Source organism: Mus caroli, chromosome 3 (assembly GCF_900094665.2).
Source record: "Mus caroli chromosome 3, CAROLI_EIJ_v1.1, whole genome shotgun sequence".
Lineage (NCBI taxonomy): Eukaryota > Metazoa > Chordata > Mammalia > Rodentia > Muridae > Mus > Mus caroli.
This window is the reverse complement of record NC_034572.1, coordinates 80,493,649-80,511,443: the sequence shown is the minus strand read 5'-3', so window position 1 is coordinate 80,511,443 and position 17,795 is coordinate 80,493,649. Positions and strand designations below refer to the sequence as shown.

General features: G+C 52.2%; 3 protein-coding genes across 17 annotated transcripts in view; 2 read left to right on the top strand and 1 right to left on the bottom strand.

The window, feature by feature from the left end:
• Pear1 (platelet endothelial aggregation receptor 1) overlaps window positions 1–649 on the top strand; it is a 19,282-nt gene extending 18,633 nt beyond the window's left edge. For all 4 annotated transcript variants that reach the window (XM_029475553.1, XM_029475554.1, XM_029475556.1 and 1 more), the window contains one exon: window positions 241–649. In XM_029475553.1, the coding sequence (XP_029331413.1) occupies window positions 241–392 (152 nt within the window). In that variant the 3' untranslated portion in view covers window positions 393–649. The remainder of the gene's footprint in view (window positions 1–240) is intronic.
• Window positions 650–839: 190 nt separating this feature from the next.
• On the top strand, window positions 840–13,799 carry Lrrc71 (leucine rich repeat containing 71). 2 transcript variants are annotated; one of them, XM_021157292.2, is made up of 15 exons: window positions 840–2,457; window positions 4,862–5,011; window positions 5,097–5,225; window positions 5,361–5,436; window positions 5,585–5,662; window positions 7,445–7,513; window positions 7,701–7,860; window positions 7,934–8,017; window positions 8,090–8,179; window positions 8,940–9,089; window positions 9,275–9,368; window positions 9,744–9,832; window positions 10,863–10,977; window positions 11,270–11,391; window positions 11,541–13,799. In XM_021157292.2, the coding sequence occupies exons 1-15, from the start codon at window positions 2,298–2,300 to the stop codon at window positions 11,649–11,651; spliced, it is 1,677 nt and encodes a 558-aa protein (XP_021012951.1). In that variant the 5' UTR covers window positions 840–2,297; the 3' UTR covers window positions 11,652–13,799. The 2 variants fall into 2 exon arrangements, with proteins under 2 accessions (XP_021012951.1, XP_021012955.1); XM_021157296.2 differs by lacking the exons at window positions 10,863–10,977; window positions 11,270–11,391; window positions 11,541–13,799 and adding an exon at window positions 10,746–10,831.
• The window catches only part of Arhgef11 (Rho guanine nucleotide exchange factor 11), a 127,224-nt gene continuing 122,118 nt past the window's right edge, over window positions 12,690–17,795 (bottom strand). For 7 of the 11 annotated variants that reach the window (XM_029474853.1, XM_029474850.1, XM_029474852.1 and 4 more), the window contains 5 exons: window positions 17,265–17,621; window positions 16,206–16,334; window positions 15,186–15,412; window positions 14,754–14,943; window positions 12,806–13,682 (listed from right to left, as the gene is read on the bottom strand). In XM_029474853.1, the coding sequence (XP_029330713.1) occupies window positions 13,624–13,682; window positions 14,754–14,943; window positions 15,186–15,412; window positions 16,206–16,334; window positions 17,265–17,621 (962 nt within the window). In that variant the 3' untranslated portion in view covers window positions 12,806–13,623. Of the gene's footprint in view, window positions 13,683–14,753; window positions 14,944–15,185; window positions 15,413–16,205; window positions 16,335–17,264; window positions 17,622–17,795 lie in introns of all 11 variants that reach the window. The other 4 variants (XM_029474855.1, XM_029474861.1, XM_029474854.1 and 1 more) reach the window with 3 other exon arrangements.

The following is a 17,795-nucleotide window of genomic DNA, read 5'->3' as shown; positions in this document are numbered from 1 at the left end:
AGACAGACAGACACACACACACACACACAAGTTGGGAGACAGTGTCTTCATATTGTTTGAGGTGGGCAGGTTAGGTAGTTGAGCAGAGGGCCTTGCCTAGTCATACATCCTGGTGTTTGACCCAGCTAACCCACACTCATTGCCCATTGCCGTTCACTTCTCTGTGGGTAGGAAGAGGCTGCAGTAGGAGCAGCCAGGGGCAGCTGAGGAGTCACCTCATCTTGTCCTCTCTGTTTTCAGATGAAGAGTCTTTGGCCTCCACGCCCCCGCTTCCTCCAGGCCTGCCTCCCGGTCACTACGACTCCCCCAAGAATAGCCATATCCCTGGACACTATGACTTGCCTCCAGTACGGCATCCTCCATCCCCTCCATCCCGGCGCCAGGACCGCTGAAGAGCCGTGGCATGGTATGGGAGAGTGCCTATATACCCTGCCAGGAGCAGGGACTGGACCAGCAGGCCACGAACAGAAACACTTGGTGACGTGAACAGAGACTGACTGTGGCCCTGTGCTTCCACCGAGGGAGACACTAGATGGCAAAGTGTCTAACCCTCTTTTCCAACCCACTGCTCAAGTCCCTGTGGACATAAGCTGGTGGGCAGAATGTTGTTGTACAAGTGTGATTTTAGATTGATTTTTTTTTTTTAAGATGTGTTGGGTACCTTTTCTGTGTGTATGCTCAGGCAGGCTGTGTGTGTTTTTTAAGATGTGTTGGGTACCTTTTCTGTGTGTGTGCTCAGGCAGGCTGTGTGNATGCTCAGGCAGGCTGTGTGTGTTTTTTAAGATGTGTTGGGTACCTTTTCTGTGTGTGTGCTCAGGCAGGCTGTGTGTGTTTTTTAAGATGTGTTGGGTACCTTTTCTGTGTGTATGCTCAGGCAGGCTGTGTGTGTTTCTAGTTGGCTTTAGAGGGAGTCAGGTACAGGTTCTGCCTTCTGCACTTTCCATCTTAACTAGTAGTCAACTTCCAAGTTTAACTAGTTAAAGCTCTACCAGCAGCAGGCCCTAACTACCTGCCTGCCCTTCACCCAGTAATCCTCCATGTCTTTGCTCAGAGGATTGCTCCCCGACTCTGGTGTTTGTCCTCCTGGTACGCCTTGGACTATGATAGTCAAACTCTCCGTGCCTTGACGGTCCTGCAGTCTCCCTTTCCCGTCTCGTTCACTCTTTCCCAGAATGAAGGCTGACTGCCACCCTGCTTCCCACCCCAGGAATTGGCACATCTAAGTTCAGCCTTCCTTAGTTACCCCTTGAGTCCTGCTTTCCCTTCACATATTCCACAGAACACCCACCCCATGTCTGCTTCATAGCTACTCTCTTCTCCACGTACCCACAGAAGGCAGAAGTGGTGCCAGGCAAGAAGATGGGATTGTTGCATTTTGTTTTGTTTTTGAGACTCTGTCTCACTATGTAGTCCTGGCTGGCCTGGAACTCAGAGCTCTGCCTGCCTCTGCCTCTTGAGTGCTGGGTTTAAAGGCTCGGGGTCACATGCACAGCTCAAGCTGCACTCTGATGTGGTTTCCCCTGTTGCTAGATTAGCGTCTGCCTTCCCCTAGTGGAGAGGCTGATCGCCAGCACTCTGATGCAGGACTCCCGGTGTTTAGGCTCACTCACTATTGGTTTCCTTGGCACAGGGTAGTCACTCAATAAATGTTCCTCTAAAAGCTGAGTGGCTGAATCAAAGTACCAGCAATACCGTGTCCCCAATGTCCCCTAGAGCCTAGTTTGGAGGTCTCCTCAGAGATAGAGTCTCAGCAGAGAGCAGCATCCATGCTGCGGTGGTACTGAATGAGGAGCCAAGCAACTCAAAGGGGCCCGGGATGGCGAAATGGTAAAGATGGGACCTCCTAGATCAAACCAGAAGACAAGCCTCCAGACCTCCAGGAAGCTGAGGAGAGCTGGCAGAGAACTCAGCATAGCCTGAGCTCTTACCACTTGGGCCCTTCACAAGGCACTCTCTCTCCCCTACAACCTTCTGGCTCAGTGCGTTGTTCTCTTCCCCCACAACCTCCTCTGCGAGTACAGAGAATACAGACCATTAGGGCCCTAGCTGCACTGCCCTAGAATCCACGCATCTACGCCCTACGCCTAGCCACGCCCACTGGCTCTGGCGGGGGCGGGGTCAGGGGCCTCCACGTGCACTTTTTGCCGGTTGCTCCGGCCACAGCCCCACCCAATCAGGCTGGGTTGCCCTGGAGAGGGCAGTCGCGCAGTTGCTTGGCTGAGTGGAGATCCTCGGGGTGAGGCCCACAGAGTCCCGTTTCATCTTGCCTCTCACTCGAGGGGTCCAAAAGCACCACTATGTCAAGTGAGCCAAGTACTACAGGGACCTCACCCAGGACTCCGCGTCCTGGGGCCCAGAAGTCATCCGGAGCAGTAACCAAGAAAGGGGATCGGGCTGCAAAAGATAAGACAGCAAGCACCCTGCCCCCGGTGGGTGAGGACGAGCCAAAAAATCCGGGTATGCTGGCAGGGCAGGGCTGAGTTAATTGGACTTAACATTTTCTTTTTTCTTTTTTAAAATTAAAACTGGTCAGCAACTTGCTCTACAGACTAGGCTGACCCAGAACTCAGAGGTCTACCTATCTCCTCCGAGATCAAATGTGGATCAGCACATCCCACTTCCTCAGGGGTTGGTCTTAAAGAGTACACATTGCCTGGGGAAGCTGACGTGCACTGTAAGATGTGACAAGATAGGTCAAAGAAGGCTGAGGCAGTGGCGAGAAGATCCCGTGGGGCTGTGGGAAGGTTTAGGAACACAGCTCTATGGATATTCATTTAGACAACAGTTACTTTTGAGTGTCTTCCCTGTGGCCATGGTCACAGTTGTGCTTTGGCACGCTTAAAGAAAACTATTAAAGTTGGATAAACAGGACCATTGCTTCTCGTGTTGCAAGGGACAGAACTCAGTTTGAACCAATTAAGCACAAAAGGGAATATATCAGAAGGCATCTTGATACAAATTCGATGCTTTTGTTATTAAAGAGGGCCAGGACCCTGTTTTCCTTGCAATGGAAATAAAACACTGGGAAAAGACGCTGGCAGTCTGCCTTTTGCCAGGTGCCGTTTTCCTGTCAGTGCTAGTGCCCAGGGATAGGCAGGGTATAAGGAACTGGAGAAAAAGCATCTTTTATAGGGAAGACAGATAGGCCGGGGTTCACTGGGCACAGAAAGCCCACACACATACTTGTGATCCCAGCACTCGGGGTACTGAGGCAGAAGGCACTAAGTTCCTTATAGGATACGGGCTGTATATACATCAAGACTGTGTGACCCAAGGGAGTAAAAGAGAAAAAGAAACGCTGGCTGTGCATGGAGGAGATGGGAAACAGATAGGGGCAGCAGAAAGGTGAGTGTGACTCTGAGTAGCTCAGTCCAGGGACCGTGATCATGGGCACAGGACAGTGAAGGTTTGAGAGGGTGTGCTAGGCTCCTGGGAGATGGGGTCGGTGAAGTATGAGGGGATGGAGAGACACCCCGCATGACTGAGTCCCAGGTTTCTAGCCTGGGATGCTAGCTGGGTGGAGATGTGGGAAGAAAGCTGGGAGAAGGGCCGTCCAGTGGCAGGCCTTCAGGTTCGAGGCTCAGCAGGAATGAGAAGTGGCAGGGTGACTGCTTTGGGAACCGCCAGGGTGCTGGGATGTTCAAACCTGAGACTCTAAGATGGGTCAGAACTCTGAAGAAACACAAAGCAGAAGGCTCTAGCAAGGATGGCCGGCCCGAGCAGCTTTGGCAGATGCAGGGACCAGAACTCAAGTGACCACTGCACAGGGACCCTGGGTATGGGCAATGTGGAGGTCACAGAGACTTGTACAGTTGCCATTGTATGTCCTGGTGACTGGTTTCTCAAACTGTGGGCTGGGGCCATTTAGCATGGGTCTGAGGACAAAAATAAGTTCCTTTGAGACAGTCTTGTAGGAATAAAACCACCGTGAGAGCCTACTCTTCAGGTGGTTCCCATGGGTGTTAAAGTTTGAGGGGCTCTGCTCTTGAGAGGTGAGTGAGGCTAAGAAGGGTGAAGGGTGCATCCAGTTGAGAAGAGCCAGCCTGAGCATGCAGAGGGCGCTGCAGAGGCCACCCACCCTCCACGAGTCTCCTTCTAAGGGTTAAGTGAGTAGATCTGACTAAATGGTTGACCATTTCCCATGTGTCTTGAGTTTCCACGGACAGCTGGCCACAGGAGCCAAGTGCCTCTTGCCTTTTCCCCAAAGAGTTCTCAGGCTTTCTGTGTCATGCGGCTCTTGGTGACCTGGGGCCCGGCTCCCTCATTACATAGACTTATTGTAGAAGGCCAGGCACATCTGAGTTCGAGGCCAGCCTGGTCTACAAAGTGAGTGCCAGGACAGCCAGGGCTACACAGAGAAACCCTGTCTCGAAAAACCAAAAAAAAAAAAAAAAAAAAAAAAAAAAAAAAAGAAGGCCAGGCACAACTGACACCTGTGGACTGTTGTGGAGCTTTGACAGGGACTCCCCACTTCCAGGAACCCTTCCTAGGCTACCATGATGAAAACTGAAAAGAGCAGGGGGCCCTTGGGGGTGTCAGACACCAGGTTTGCAATCTTATTGCAGTCTCAGGATGGTAGGTGGTGGGCATGACTGACTTAACAGAACTTATCAAGACAACGAGAAGCTCCAAAACGTTTACAAATGTCAGGGCACCGACTAGCAAGGACTATATGTATAATGAAGTGTCAAACAGGTCAGCGACCCGGCTAGGTAGGTGTAGATCCCTTTCTGTGAGCCCTTGCTCTCCTTCAGCATTTTCAGCTTTGGTCTTAGCAAAGCAGCTTCCACTTGAGGCTGCTGTGAGGGTGGAGGTGACCGCTGCGCTGCAGGCGGGGACCCACTTTCCTGCTACCCTGCAGAGGAGTACCAGTGCACGGGGGTCCTGGAGACAGACTTCGCTGAGCTCTGCACACGGTCAGGCTACATGGACTTTCCCAAAGTTGTCACCCGGCCACGGGTCCAACAGAGCTCTGCCCCTTCCGCCTCCACGTCAGAAAAACCTGTCCTAGGTGAGCCACAGTCCACTCAAACCTCCTCACTGGGCGGGGCACACTGAAGCTGCAGGTTGCTCTCATGTTTCTCTCTGTTTTCTAGATGACCAAAGACCGTCGGCATCCTGCAGCCAGAGCAGCCTGGAGAGCAAGTATGTGTTTTTTCGGCCTACTATTCAAGTGGAGCTGGAGCAGGAGGACAGCAAGGCCGTGAAGGAGATCTACATTCGAGGTGATGATCTGATCCGCCGCCCCCACCCCCACCCCCTCGCCACTCATTACCCCAGCGCATCACGGCCCCCTACGGCTCACAGTTCATGTCAGGCTCTTTCCGGGCCTGAGATGACTTTGGACTTTCTCTCCTCAGGTTGGAAAGTTGAAGATCGGATTCTGGGTATTTTCTCCAAATGTCTGCCCTCCCTCAGCCAGCTGCAGGCCATCAAGTGAGAGGCATTGTGGGAGGTCAGCCTCTGGCTGGCTGGAAAAGAGACAGCAGTGGGCTCTGCTGCGGACGGAGGGTGTGTCTGGGGGACTGTGGGAAGGGGCTTCCTGTGGGACATGGCGTCCAGCTGTTTCTGTTTCTAATGCCAGCTTGTGGAAGGTCGGGCTGACGGATAAGACCCTGACCACCTTCATCGCCCTTTTGCCTCTTTGTTCCTCCACACTCAGGTCAGTTGTGGTCGGACCCCAGTGCCTAAGTGGCCTGGCTGGGGTGTGAGGGGGAAGCAGTTGCCTGCACAGTTAGACCTAGGCTGGCATCTCTGTGGCAATGGGGCTCAGCCCATGTCTGCTAGGTGCAGGATTCCCACCTGAGAAACCACTGTTTTAGTCCACACGGTATCCACAGAGCCCTTTGAAGTCCCATCCTCTCTTCTCTCTCTGTAGGAATCACAGGGATGGGTGGGAGGCAGAGACAGGTTAAGGTAGCTGACTACAACACTACAGCTGGGCAGTGGTGGCCCACACCTTTAATCCCAGCATTTGAGAGCAGAACAGAAGGATCCCTGAGTTTGAGCCCAGCCTGGCCTACAGAGTGAGTTCCAGGACAGCCACGGCTAGGGCTACAAAGAGAAACTCTGTCTTGTAAAACGTGTGCGCATGCACGTGTACACACACACACACATGCTCAAGAAAAAAACCCAAACAACAAACCAATCAATCAAACAAAAAGTAGCAGTTACAGTTTGCTATACAGAGGACAAAGCCAGCTTTGCTGTTTGCCCCTTTTCAGGCTCCCACAGGATCCTAGAGCCAATTCTTGCTTCACAAGAAGTACCTCTCTGGGCTGTACATGTGGGCTTTCTTCCTGTGAATCGGATACGTATTCCTTGACAGCAGTGCCATAGCTTTAGGAGTGGGGAACAAGCTAGCAGAAAAGGAACTGTGTGAATTCATTATGTAAGAACAAGCTCCAGCAGCAGAAGATGACTTGAATTGTTTATACGAAACAATATATAGCACCGGAAATGTTTGAATAGAGAAATTTCTGCCCCTTGGTTCCAATTTTCTTATGCCTGGAGAGATGTTATTGCCTTATAGAGGGCCCTGTGATGACTTTTTTTTTCCTTGATGCTGTGTAACCAAAGTATGTAGTAGCTTAAAACAACCAGGAGAGTGGAGCATGACAACACATACGTGAGTCTAAACATGTAGTGCAGAAAAGGCTGAGGCAGGAGGTGTTGAGGCTGGAGTAAGATCCTGTCTTGAAACCAAACCAACCAACCAACCAACCAACCAACCAACCAACCAACCATCATCCCCTTGAAAGTTCCCCTGAGATCCTCTGAGTAGCTTGTTGCCTCTGACTCAGGCTTGAGGCTGCAGGAAAGCTCTGCTTGGGACTGTTGCCCTTTCAGGGGAAGCTGAGGCAGGGACTCTGCTTCTCAGCTGGCTTATGTGGTGCCAGTGGGCCTTTCCATTACCTAGCTGAGTGTCTGAGAGCACCCAGGATGGAAACCAGTTCTCATAACTCAGAAATGACAGCCTATCATTTTGCCATATTCTGTTCATTGAGAGTGTCACTAGTGCATACACATGCACAACTTTCAATCCCCAGACTGAGAGGCTGAGGCAGGCAGATTTCTGAGTTTGAGGTCAGCCTGGTCTAGGACAGCTAGGGCTACACAGAGAAAAACAAACCAAAATACCACCACCCCTTGCCCCCCCAACATAGACAAATGTCACTAGTTCTAGCTACCACAATAGACAGGATTACCCAGCATGGCCTGGGTACCTAGAAGTAGAGCCCAGTCAAGGACGTCTTAGAAACCACTATACTGCAGGTCAGGCTTCTGGAACTTTAGCCTGGGGAATTGTCATAGATGTATTTCTTCTACTGGGGGATATCCTTAGGCTCAGATGCTGCCCGCATATCCATCCTTCACTCTATTTCCCTCCTCCTTGTGTGGCCTCAGTGGTGTTCCCAGGGTCTCAGATCCTCCTCCCTCTCAGGAAGGTATCTCTGGAGGGGAACCCGATACCAGAGCAGTCCTTTAATAAGCTGATGGGACTGGACAGCACGTGAGTCCCCTTGACTTCACTTTCCCGTTTTGGCCTGCCCCCCACTTCCCAGTTACCTTTAGCCCTTCACTTTCTTTATCCCAGGCATCTCTGATTCTTGCCCCTCCATCCATAGTCTGGTTAGAACCCCTCACGTCCCCAAGAGGCCCTGAGCCCCAGGAATACAGGTTCTCCCTCTCTGCTCCAGGATTGTTCACTTGTCTCTGAGGAACAACAACATCAACGACCACGGGGCGTATCTCCTGGGCCAGGCGCTGTCCACACTGCAGAACAGCAACCGAACCCTGGTTTCACTGAACCTAGCATTCAACCACATCGGAGACGTGGGCGCGGGCTACATTGCAGATGTGCGTGCGGTGGGGCGCTTCCTGTGTGGGGTCGCCAGCTTGTCCTTGGCTTACAAGTCACTCTGTTCTCTAGGGCTTGAGGCTGAACCGATCTCTCCTCTGGCTGTCCCTAGCGCACAACCACATTCAAGACAAGGGAGCACTGAAGCTGGCCGAGGTGGGTTGGCACGCTGGGTGGGGCAGGGGATCTGAAGCAGGTGTCTGATGCAGGAAGCTGGCCTTGCCTCAGGTCCTGCGCCCCTTTGAGCTGACCCACAGGGAGGTGGTGGAGCGGCGGCGCCTGCTGCTGGTGAAAGGAACGCAGGAGCGGTCTCGATCGGTGAGGACAGCTGTGTTTGTTTTCCTGGTCGACTGCTTTGCTGCCCAGGACTCTTAAATTTCCCAAATCCTCTTGCTCCTCTGGATTCTTCAGACCTAGAGTCTGCCAAACCCAACTCTAATTATAGAGCCACTCTGACAATTAGAGTGTAGTTAAAAGAAAAGATGCTGTTGAGACCTGGCTCGAAATTCTCCAGGCCATATTACCAGTTTCCTTCTGATCATGAACTCATTGCTTAACCCTGGAGCTGCACGTTCCTCAACTAAAGCAGGGTAGCTGTTACTTTCATCACAGAATTGAGATGATTAAATGAGTTACTATAACACATTTGGAATACTGCCTAGCACTTAGTTCAACAAAATCTGCTGGCTGGGCATGATATGAACCTTGTCAGCTAGGAGGCAGATGAAACACGTGTTCAAGGACAGCCTGAGCTACAGAGTGAGACCTTGGCCCAATAAAACCAAGGGCTGGAGATACAGAATAGTAGAATACTCAGCTAACACACACAAGGCCCTGGGTCTGATCCCCAGTATTGCAATAAATACAAGAATAAATAAATACATTTAAATCCAAATTCAAAGTGAGCTATTTCCCTGTTCTATGAGAGCCTGGGCCTCCAGCTCATTCTCTACCATTGCTGTGCTCTTTCTTGCCAACAGCAACTCTGTCCTGAATTGATGGATAGGCAAGGGGAATGGGGAAAGGCAAGGGCAAGGCTCTAGTTACTTCCTCCACACCCTCCCATTTGTAAGCACAGCCTTCCTCCTCCCGATACGGGGACTCCAAAGCAGAACGTGAGAAGTCTCAGACGTTGGGGATCAGCAATGTCACTTTGGTGGACAAGCAAGAAAAGATGCAGTCACTGAAAGCCCCTAAGACCATAAGCAAGAAAAAGGAGAAGACAGGGGTAGGTGTGTGGGGAAAGGAAGCCTTGGGTCTGGAATGGGCAGGGGAGGAGTTTCCAAGGTGTATATATACAGGGCAGTAGGAAGAAGGGCAAATGAATGGCCTTTGAAGATGTCTCTCAGGCCAAGCCTATTTTCCCTCTGGGAGACAGAATATCCATTATCATGCCTCTTGCATCCATCATAGGAAGTTGTCAAGAAGGAAGAGAAGCTGGGCTCTGGGCAGTCACCCACACAAGGAACCCCTAAGAAAGAAGATGCCTCAAAGGCAGGCAAGGGGAGTAAGTGTGAGAACCCTCTATGGGAATCTTCCCCACCCACGTGGAGGAAGAGCTTTGGGCAGGGTGTAGGAGCCTGGCTTTGTCTGCCAGGAGCTGTTCTTTCAAGACTCTCTCTGGGCCTTGTTTACAATGAGTGACATTCCCCTTGGCCTACACATTGTGGCTCACTCACTACCTTATCTTGTAGGACTAGACCTCCATGGCTGTCCTCAGAAAAGGGACTTGTCTGCTGATGGGAGCTCATTATAGCTGTCCCTATGTTTTCCCCAAATCTGGGAGTTTGGGGAATCTGCCTTACCAAGCCCCTTTCTCTGGGGACTTTGGGTGGTGTCAGGGAGTCTGCTCTGTGCATTCTGGCTCCTCTTCTGGTCCCAGAGGTAACCATCCCTGAGCAGAAGATGAGCAAGGGAAAAGCGACGAAGATGGGGGCCAAAGAGAAGCGCAGCATCCTCCTGGAGTCAGAAGTAAGTGGCGCTCGGGAATGTGCCACCCAGCTCTCACTGCTGAGGCAACACCAGAGTGCTACTAACCTGCACTTACTGTGGAGGTGACACTGAGAACGCCCCGCTTCCCTTCCCATGTGGCAGGTCCCTTTACCTCCTTGTCTAGGGGAAGCCCCACTAGGGACCTGCTGCCCAACTGAGGCTGTGCTCTCAAAGGCCCACAGCTCAACACCAGCCCTCGAACACCTGGCATCTGCACAGGGACGGGTTGCTTTTGCCCCTTAGGCATTCCGTAAGGCATTTCCAGTCACCACATTGCTCCAGGCCCCCTCCTCCTCCAGACCCTTGCCTGCTGCTGGATCTCCCCTTTCAGCAGCCTTCCTTAGGAGGTCTTCCTGGGTCACCTACTTCCTGGCACCCAGTACTCTCTCCTCCATCTCAGTGGTTCTCTCCACGAGGAGACTCCGCGGCCTTGTCACGTGCTCCTGGAATTGAAAGTCTTGTCCTTTGGGGGTCTTTCCTGGCACTCAAGACCAGTTCTGGCAGAAGAGCAAGTTAGATGGAAGGAGGATGGCTTTTTAATTCCCATGCCACAGTCTTTGCCTTTGTCTTAAGCAGACTGCCCCTTCTCATCAGGGGCATCAGTTTTCAGACTACTCTCATTATGGGAGACTTACAGATCCTTATTAAACCCCAGTCCCATGTGGACTGAAGCCCCAGAGCCTTTGCACCTGCCACATTCCTTGCCTGGGGAACCCACCCTCTCTGAGTGTATGTCTTCACTTTTCACTCCCAGGCTGCCTTCTGAGGTCTACACTCCCACAGTCCTCTGCTCTCAGGGCCCCCTCCACATCACATTCCTGTTTAATTCTCTGGCTCCCCCACACCAAGGAACTTTTTGAGGGTATGGGCTTATTTATCTTTGTTTCTCCAGCACCTGGGACACAGCCTGAATTATAACCAGCACTCAAAGCCTGTATGTTGAATGAATGAATGAATGGCCCGTTGACCAGCTCCCCTCTCCTCTGCTGCAATTAGTATTCTGCTTTAGCAGCTGGTTGTTGAAGCTACAGAGATGGTTAACCCTCTCCTGGAGCCCGTGGAACACCGGGATGGGAAGGTCTTCCTGCCTGGGAACAAGGTCCTTTTGCACCTCAACCTCCTGCGTATGTTTGCTGGCCTTGCCCATCCTTACCAGGGGACTGATGGCCTGGGCTCCACCCTGCTAGGGGGTGACACTCCAGCGCCAGGGATGGAGCTGGGCTGGAGGGGACGTGCTGGGTCAGAGAGGTGATCCAGGGCAGTAGTGACATGGATAAGATAGCTAGGTGGGGGAGAGGCATCAGCAGGGTAAAGGGAAGAGGGCTAGTTTAAGTCAGCTCTGCCTGTTGAATTTGGAAGTGGAGGGGAGGCAGGCTGCCAGTGATGTCAGATGCTACTGTCTGTGCTTCCCCTTAGGAAACCAAATCACAGAGGTGGGGCTGGAAGGCTTCCTCACTGCTGTGCAATACCAGGTTCAGGTCTCCAAGTCCAAGACTTCACCCAAGGCCCCCCTGGGTCTGCTGTGGCTATCCTTGGCGGTAGGGCTCCTTGCCCCGGTTCTTTGTTTCCTGCAATTAGCAATGCTGGGACTGCCTCCCCGGTTCAACAGCCCTAAAACTGTCCAGGGCATTGTTCTCTCCTGGAGACAAATCTTTATCCTGGCAACCTTTTTTTTTCTTTCTTTCAGAAAAACTGCTTTGACCCACAGTGTCCAACACACGTCATGATTCAAGAACTGATGTTGCCAAGGGACCCTGTGAAGGCCAAGGCCAAGGAGGAGGAGGCTGCACCTACCTAGGTCTCCTACAGGCAGCCTGTCTCCCTGGGAGGTAGCTTGGACCAGTAACATAGTCTCTTGCTGTGCTGTTCCTTGAAAATCACTCCATAAGTGTTTGGAACGTTTGGGTTCTTAAGTCTGTTCATATTCCCTGGCTAGACAGGGACGAATGTTGGCCTGAATCACACCATGGCTCCATTGGGGGATGAACTGAGCTCCTGGCTAGGGCCAGTGCTCTGAGAGTCCCAGCAGCATCCTCCAGGCCATCTCTGTCAGCATGCACAGCCTTAGGATGATGGGGGTTAGTTAGCACAATGACGGAGGGAGCGGGCTTGGAACTAGGACCCAGCCTTCTCTGATGCTATCTCCATGTGTTTGTCTGGTTTTCAAGAGGCCAGGGCTCTGCTTTAAAGGATGAGGGCACTCTGGAGAGGGTACTGTATCCAACTTGCATAACAAAGGCCAAACCTTAGACACACGTACACACCGAAGGCAGGTCAGCAACTAGAAATCATGGACATCCAGAGCAGAGCTGCCTCTGCTGAGGATTCTGGAGAGCCCATGCCAACCTGCAGGGAATCTCCAACCAAGGTAAATCTCCCTCATCTTTAGCCCCTCTACCTACCAGAGCTCCAGCCCGGCTGGCAAGTGGCTCTGGGGATCTCTCTGACTGCTCTGAGTCTTAGTCACTGTGTTAAGGTGCACCATGGCTTTTCCAGTTATGTCCTAGGTCCTCTAAGGCATGGCTCAGCTGCCATGGCTCTTCCTGGTCTGTGGGAAGGAGGGCAGTGTGGTGACCCTCTTCATGCTTTGCATCTGAGAGTAGGTCACAGCAGCCCTGTTCCTTCGTGTGACGTAACCACAATGTCCTTTTCTGGGCCAGAGCCAGTTGTCCAACCTTTGCTGAGAAGGTCTACACACCGGCACTTTGGGAGGTGGAAAGACCTGGAAAGACAGGATGGCTGTGGCAGGGGCTCTCTTGTCTCCCTCTACCCATTTTTGACCGGTCACACCGGCAGCCTCACACCCTCTATCAGGCTAAGAATCATACAACCACAATGGAAGAATATTTAACTTTTCTTTAAAAAAATCTTAACCATGAAAGGAAGAAAATAAGAGTATACATTATTTTAACAGTAAAACAGTCATTTCCATATCTATATTTTATATATTATATATATTTATATATATGTATATATACACCTAGCACAGTGTGTATGTTCATTGTAGGGAGTGGCGTGAGGACGGGGTGATGAGCCAACAGTGCTGCGGCCCCTGGGGAAGGAAGGGCCCTGACTTAACTCAGGGACTCCAGCAATCCACTTCACATCTCTCTTGGGGGTCTGTGTTGAGATCCGTACCTGGTGTATTGTTTCTATGGGACAAGTGGGGAAGGGCTGGGTAAGACACTCCCTGCAGGGGCATTTCCTGACACTGAGAAGGCCTAGGCTTCAGAGGTGGGCGGGCCCTGGAGCTTGACAGCACTGGAATCTGGGAGACCTCCCTGCCATTGGGACATAACCAATCATGGCCCTGAGCGGGGCTGCTGCCTGGCTCTCTGTGACTGGTTGAACATGCCAGGGACAGAATAAAAGGCTAAGTTATTTACAATGGCAAAGATACACATACAATAGACATATTTATAGGAAACTAAAGGGCAAAGAGGAGAGCCAGGCATCTAGCTGTCTTGGGGCCTAGGAAGAAGAGGAGGAAGAAAGTGCATTTACACATAAGCCTCCTCAAGGGCACTGTGCACATAGCACACTCCACACTGGCTATGTGGGGTGGAGGCCTTTCTATTGTGGTCAGCATGCTTAGGAGACGAAAGCCACGGAGACTCGGTCTAACAGGAGGAAGAGACACTAAACTGGACTGTCTGGTGGGAACAGACCAGGCAACATGAGGGATTCCCAGGCCTCACAGCATCTTTCACGGGGCTCGGGTCTCCTAGTGTGGTGCTCTGGCTCAGGCCAGACTCTGGTTGTCTGGATGGCTATGGTCCTGGTGACGAAGCTGTGTCTGTGGCACTGTCTTCCAGGGGGGTGTCGGAGCCTGTGGGAAGATGGTGAGGGTGAGACGCTGGCTACATTTGAGAGGTTCTCTTTCATGTCCCTGGCTGATTCTTGAGTGCCAGTTGTGACAAAGCTTATATGTAACAGAATGTCTGGAAGCTAGACAACTTGTTGGAGTCGGTTCTCTCCTTCCATGTGAATCCTGGGGCTCGAACTCAGATGGTCAGGCTTGGTGAGCCATCTTGTCAGTCCAAGCCTTGTTTCCTGTGGGACTGCATGTCTTTCCAGGTGCCAAAACCAAGACAGGTTAGGCGTTGTAGCTTTGTGAATTCGGTCCTTGCCCTTATAACCCAGGTCTGAGCCACTAAGAACCTGCTGCAGAGGTAAGAGGGCTTTCCTGGTGCCTTACTTCCTCAAACCAACATAAATAGAGAGGGTTCTGGGGGCTGAGAGATGGCTCAGTGGCTAAGAATACTTTCTACTCTTCCAGAGGGCCCAGGTTCAATTCCCATCACCCACATGGCAGCTCACAGCCACCTATAACTCCAGTTTCAGTCCTCTTCGGGCATCCTTAGGTACTGCATGTATGTGGTATACAGACTTACATGCAGGCAAGAGGTTCTGTACTACTAGTCCCTATTTGGGGGGGGGGGGAGCCTCTGTGTAGCTTGCCTAAAAAGATCACTTTCTGGGGCTAGAGAAAGTTCAATGGATAATCAGAACACCTAGAAACAGGACACAGGAGAACAAGAAACTGGTGGGTGGGCTGGCCAGCCTGGTTCATCTAGCGGTGAACATAGATGCTGCCTCAGGGTGGAAGGCAAGAACGGACAACTGAAGTTGTTCTCTGACAGACACCCCCCCCCCCCCCCCCCCCCGCGCCTGGAACTATATACCTCCAACTCACAGAAATTCAGCTGCCTCTGTTTCCTGGGTGTTGGGATTAAGGGCACAGCACTGTACCTGGCAAACATTTCTCTGTGAAGCTGAGGGAATGCGCTCGCTCTATCTCAGGGAAGAGTCATGCGAGCATGCCCCACTACCTGCTCACACTTACTCCTGGTTCACAGCATTCCCTCAGGCAGCACACGCAGGGGTTGGCTTCACTCACCTTCTTCAGGGTAGGACCTCTGCTCCTGATTGTTTTGGGAGTCAGAGGTCAGGGCTTCCTTGGCTGGAGGAGAGAGGGAGTAGTCTGTCCATCTGGCTGCCTCTGTGTGAAAACTTCCCACAGGAGTGGTTCCACCAGACGATTCTCCTCCAAGGGAGTTGAGCAGCTCTCTGTGGGCCAGCTCCATGTCCTACAAGAGTTGAAGGAGGTGTCTTCCCTGTGCTAAGGCTCAGAGGGTGCGGGAGGGTAGGCAGGGTAGCATAGGACTCCAGTTGAAGATAGATACTTCCTGAGTTGGGGGTGGAGCTTAATGGTGAAATGTTTGTCTAGCATGTGTGAGGCCCTCATCTCAAATTTCTATCCGTTTCCCTCTCGGGGAACTGTCCTGGGTACTGGATGGAAGGCTTCCTACCCCAAGGCCGCACCCCTCACCTTGAGTCTGTGAAGCTTGACGGTCAGCTGCTCGATGGTGTGGAAGATCACACCCATATCCCTGAGGACCAGGCTGGAACGCTGACCCCCAGTGACTCCCCTGTGTTGCGGAGGCTCTGTTGGCCATGCAGGGAGGCTGTGACACTGCGAGGGACTTGGGGGTGTCCCAGGAGGCTCAGTGCTAGAGTCCAGAGGTTCTGCTGGCATGCTGACATAGAAACAGTTCCCTGTCCCAATGGCAAGAGAAAGAAATCAGGAGACAAGCAGAGCTGCTTGATGAACCCTCCCATGCCCCCAGTGGACCCCATGACAGAAAAGGCCAAGGAGACATCTACAGACAGCCTAGTGTGTCCAGGGCCATGTGTGCTGCCTACCATTCTCCTAGAGGCCCTTTTCTCTTCCGATGGCAACTGTCCTCAGTGGCCGGCGGCCAGGGGAGGATGCTCAGTGATGGAGGGAAGGAAGGGAGGGAGGAAGGGGCAGGGTTTGAGGCCCCTCTGGAGAGCAGTAGGCAACAGTACTTTAAGTACCTCAGTTCACACCCTACTGATGCATGTCGACACTGCCCTACATGCCACCAGCTCCTAGAAGCATCACCTGATCAGGGGAGGTCAGAGATCACCAGCAGAAATGTGTAACGGGTCACTGGAGGCCCCACATGGAGAAACATGAAGGAACCTGCAAAGCCATGCAAACCTTTCCCACCACAGGGCTGGGGAAGCAGCTGCTTGGGATGGTGGGTAAGTGCACTGGAGTGAGGGCGCTGGCCACTTTCTTGCCTTCTTCCTCACCTAAGCATAGGCTGCTTAAGCTCTGAAATGGGCTCTACATGTCCCAGGGAGTGGCTGCTTAAAGCAGGAGGTCCAGGTCCTCCTGTCTGGGCTACTGTGACACTACTTCCCACCCATCTCCGACAGCTCAGGGAACACACACAGCTCTTGACAGCAAGGACCCAGTACTAGCTCATCGGACCCCTGCTCCCGCCTGGCCTGGCCTTGCCTCCAAGGAGAAGTTGATTACCCGTAGCCTGTGCTCCGCCTTCCACTTCAGATAGCTCAGATTCTGACTGGACACTCTCTGGGAGTGCAGGGGTAACATTGCTGCCCGCCACCTTGGCTGCACCGACACCACCACCAGGGAGTAGAGAGACTGAGAGACAAGGCAAGGGAAAAAGAGGGAGAGAAAGCATGAAGGGGAGGGAGAAACAAGTGGACGTGGCAGGGAGAACAGAGTAAAGGAAGCAAAGCACAAAGTGAGTATAAGATCGTGCATGGCTCTGTCCCAGGAGCTGCAGAGAACTTTCCACCAAGTCACCTTGGAAGATCGGAAGCAGGTCAGTTCCCAGAAGCCCAGGAGAGGCAGCCTTTGGCCAACAGAATGGGGCAATGTCACAAGGCACTGCTAGGGAGTCATTGCCAGACAGTCCTCTCAGCCTCCAGTGGCCCAGGCCTGGCTTCACTATTCTGGCCACACTCCTCAGGCAAGTCTTCCCGCCTCCCATAGTTCAAGCTGCAGGGTCTGCCACACCCTGCCCTCTGCCCTACTGGTCTATTCAAACCTAGTCACAGAGCTGCCCATAGTATCTCCAACTTCAGGCATCCTCTTTACCGCTCTGTGTACTTACTCCCAGACCACCCCTATTTCCAAAGTCTCCCCAGCTTTGCCTTAAGCCCCTCTGTGCTCAGCCACTGTCTGGAGTAATAGACTGTAGGATTTGCACTCATCGTTCTAAGCCTGAGTCTCTGGGGAAGAGTGACACTTTTTTTTTAAGGCAATCAGTGAAGAATAGCAAAAACCTTGTACTTGGAAGTTGATCTGTGCTTGGCTGAGGGAGGGAATGTCAGCTGTTACAGAAGGAAAATGAGGTATGATTTGAAAATTTGTCTAAGACACATAGACATTAAGTAGCAAGCAAGGACTTTGAACCTTACTTGTCTGACTTCATATCACTATCTTCTCCCAGGTCCCAATGTCAGTTTGCTCACTCAGTATCCAGGAGAAGGATGCAGCAAGTGTCTGTAACACTCACCTCTACCCCAGCAAAAGTCTGAGCACAGTGAACACACAGACATCGTTTACCTTTCCTTACAACTTTGTAACTTCCTGCTGGTTCTGAGCTTGAAGCCTCTTCAGCTGGATTCCTATCCAGCTCAGGAGAGTCCCAGATCCCAGAATTTCTGGTCCTTGGTGGCAAGTGTGCCAGAGAACAGAGAGCAACATCCTCGCCCTCTGGCTGGCTTCCCTCTGGCCTTGGAAATTGGGTGTTGTCACGTATAGCAGGAGCTTGCCCTGGGGATCCTGGGTCCCAGGGGTGAGAGGTGATGCTGACGACAGAAGGGGTGGGTGTAAGGTCATCCTCAGGCTCGCCAGCAGCCTGAGTCTTCACAGTGGGACCAGGCAGCAGGCTCCACAGGATCAGGTGCCGCAAGTTCTCCACTGTAGGAAAGACAGAGGCCTGCTCAGGGAAGGACTGCACAGAGGCTACTAAAGGAAAGCTCAGGGAGATGAGGAGTATCATTGCTCCTGCACCAACACAGTCTGCTGCAATCTGAGTGAGGATGGAGCTGGTGGGATCTGACGACTAGCTGGTGTTTCTACATCCAGCTTCCC

Coding starts and splice junctions, on each gene's coding strand:
- Lrrc71 (XM_021157292.2), top strand. CDS start 2,298: ATGTCAAGTGAGCCAAGTACTACAGGGACCTCACCCAGGACTCCGCGT. Junction 9,833..10,862: donor GCATCCTCCTGGAGTCAGAA/GTAAGTGGCGCT, acceptor ATTCTGCTTTAG/CAGCTGGTTGTTGAAGCTAC. Junction 11,392..11,540: donor TGCTGTGGCTATCCTTGGCG/GTAGGGCTCCTT, acceptor TCTTTCTTTCAG/AAAAACTGCTTTGACCCACA.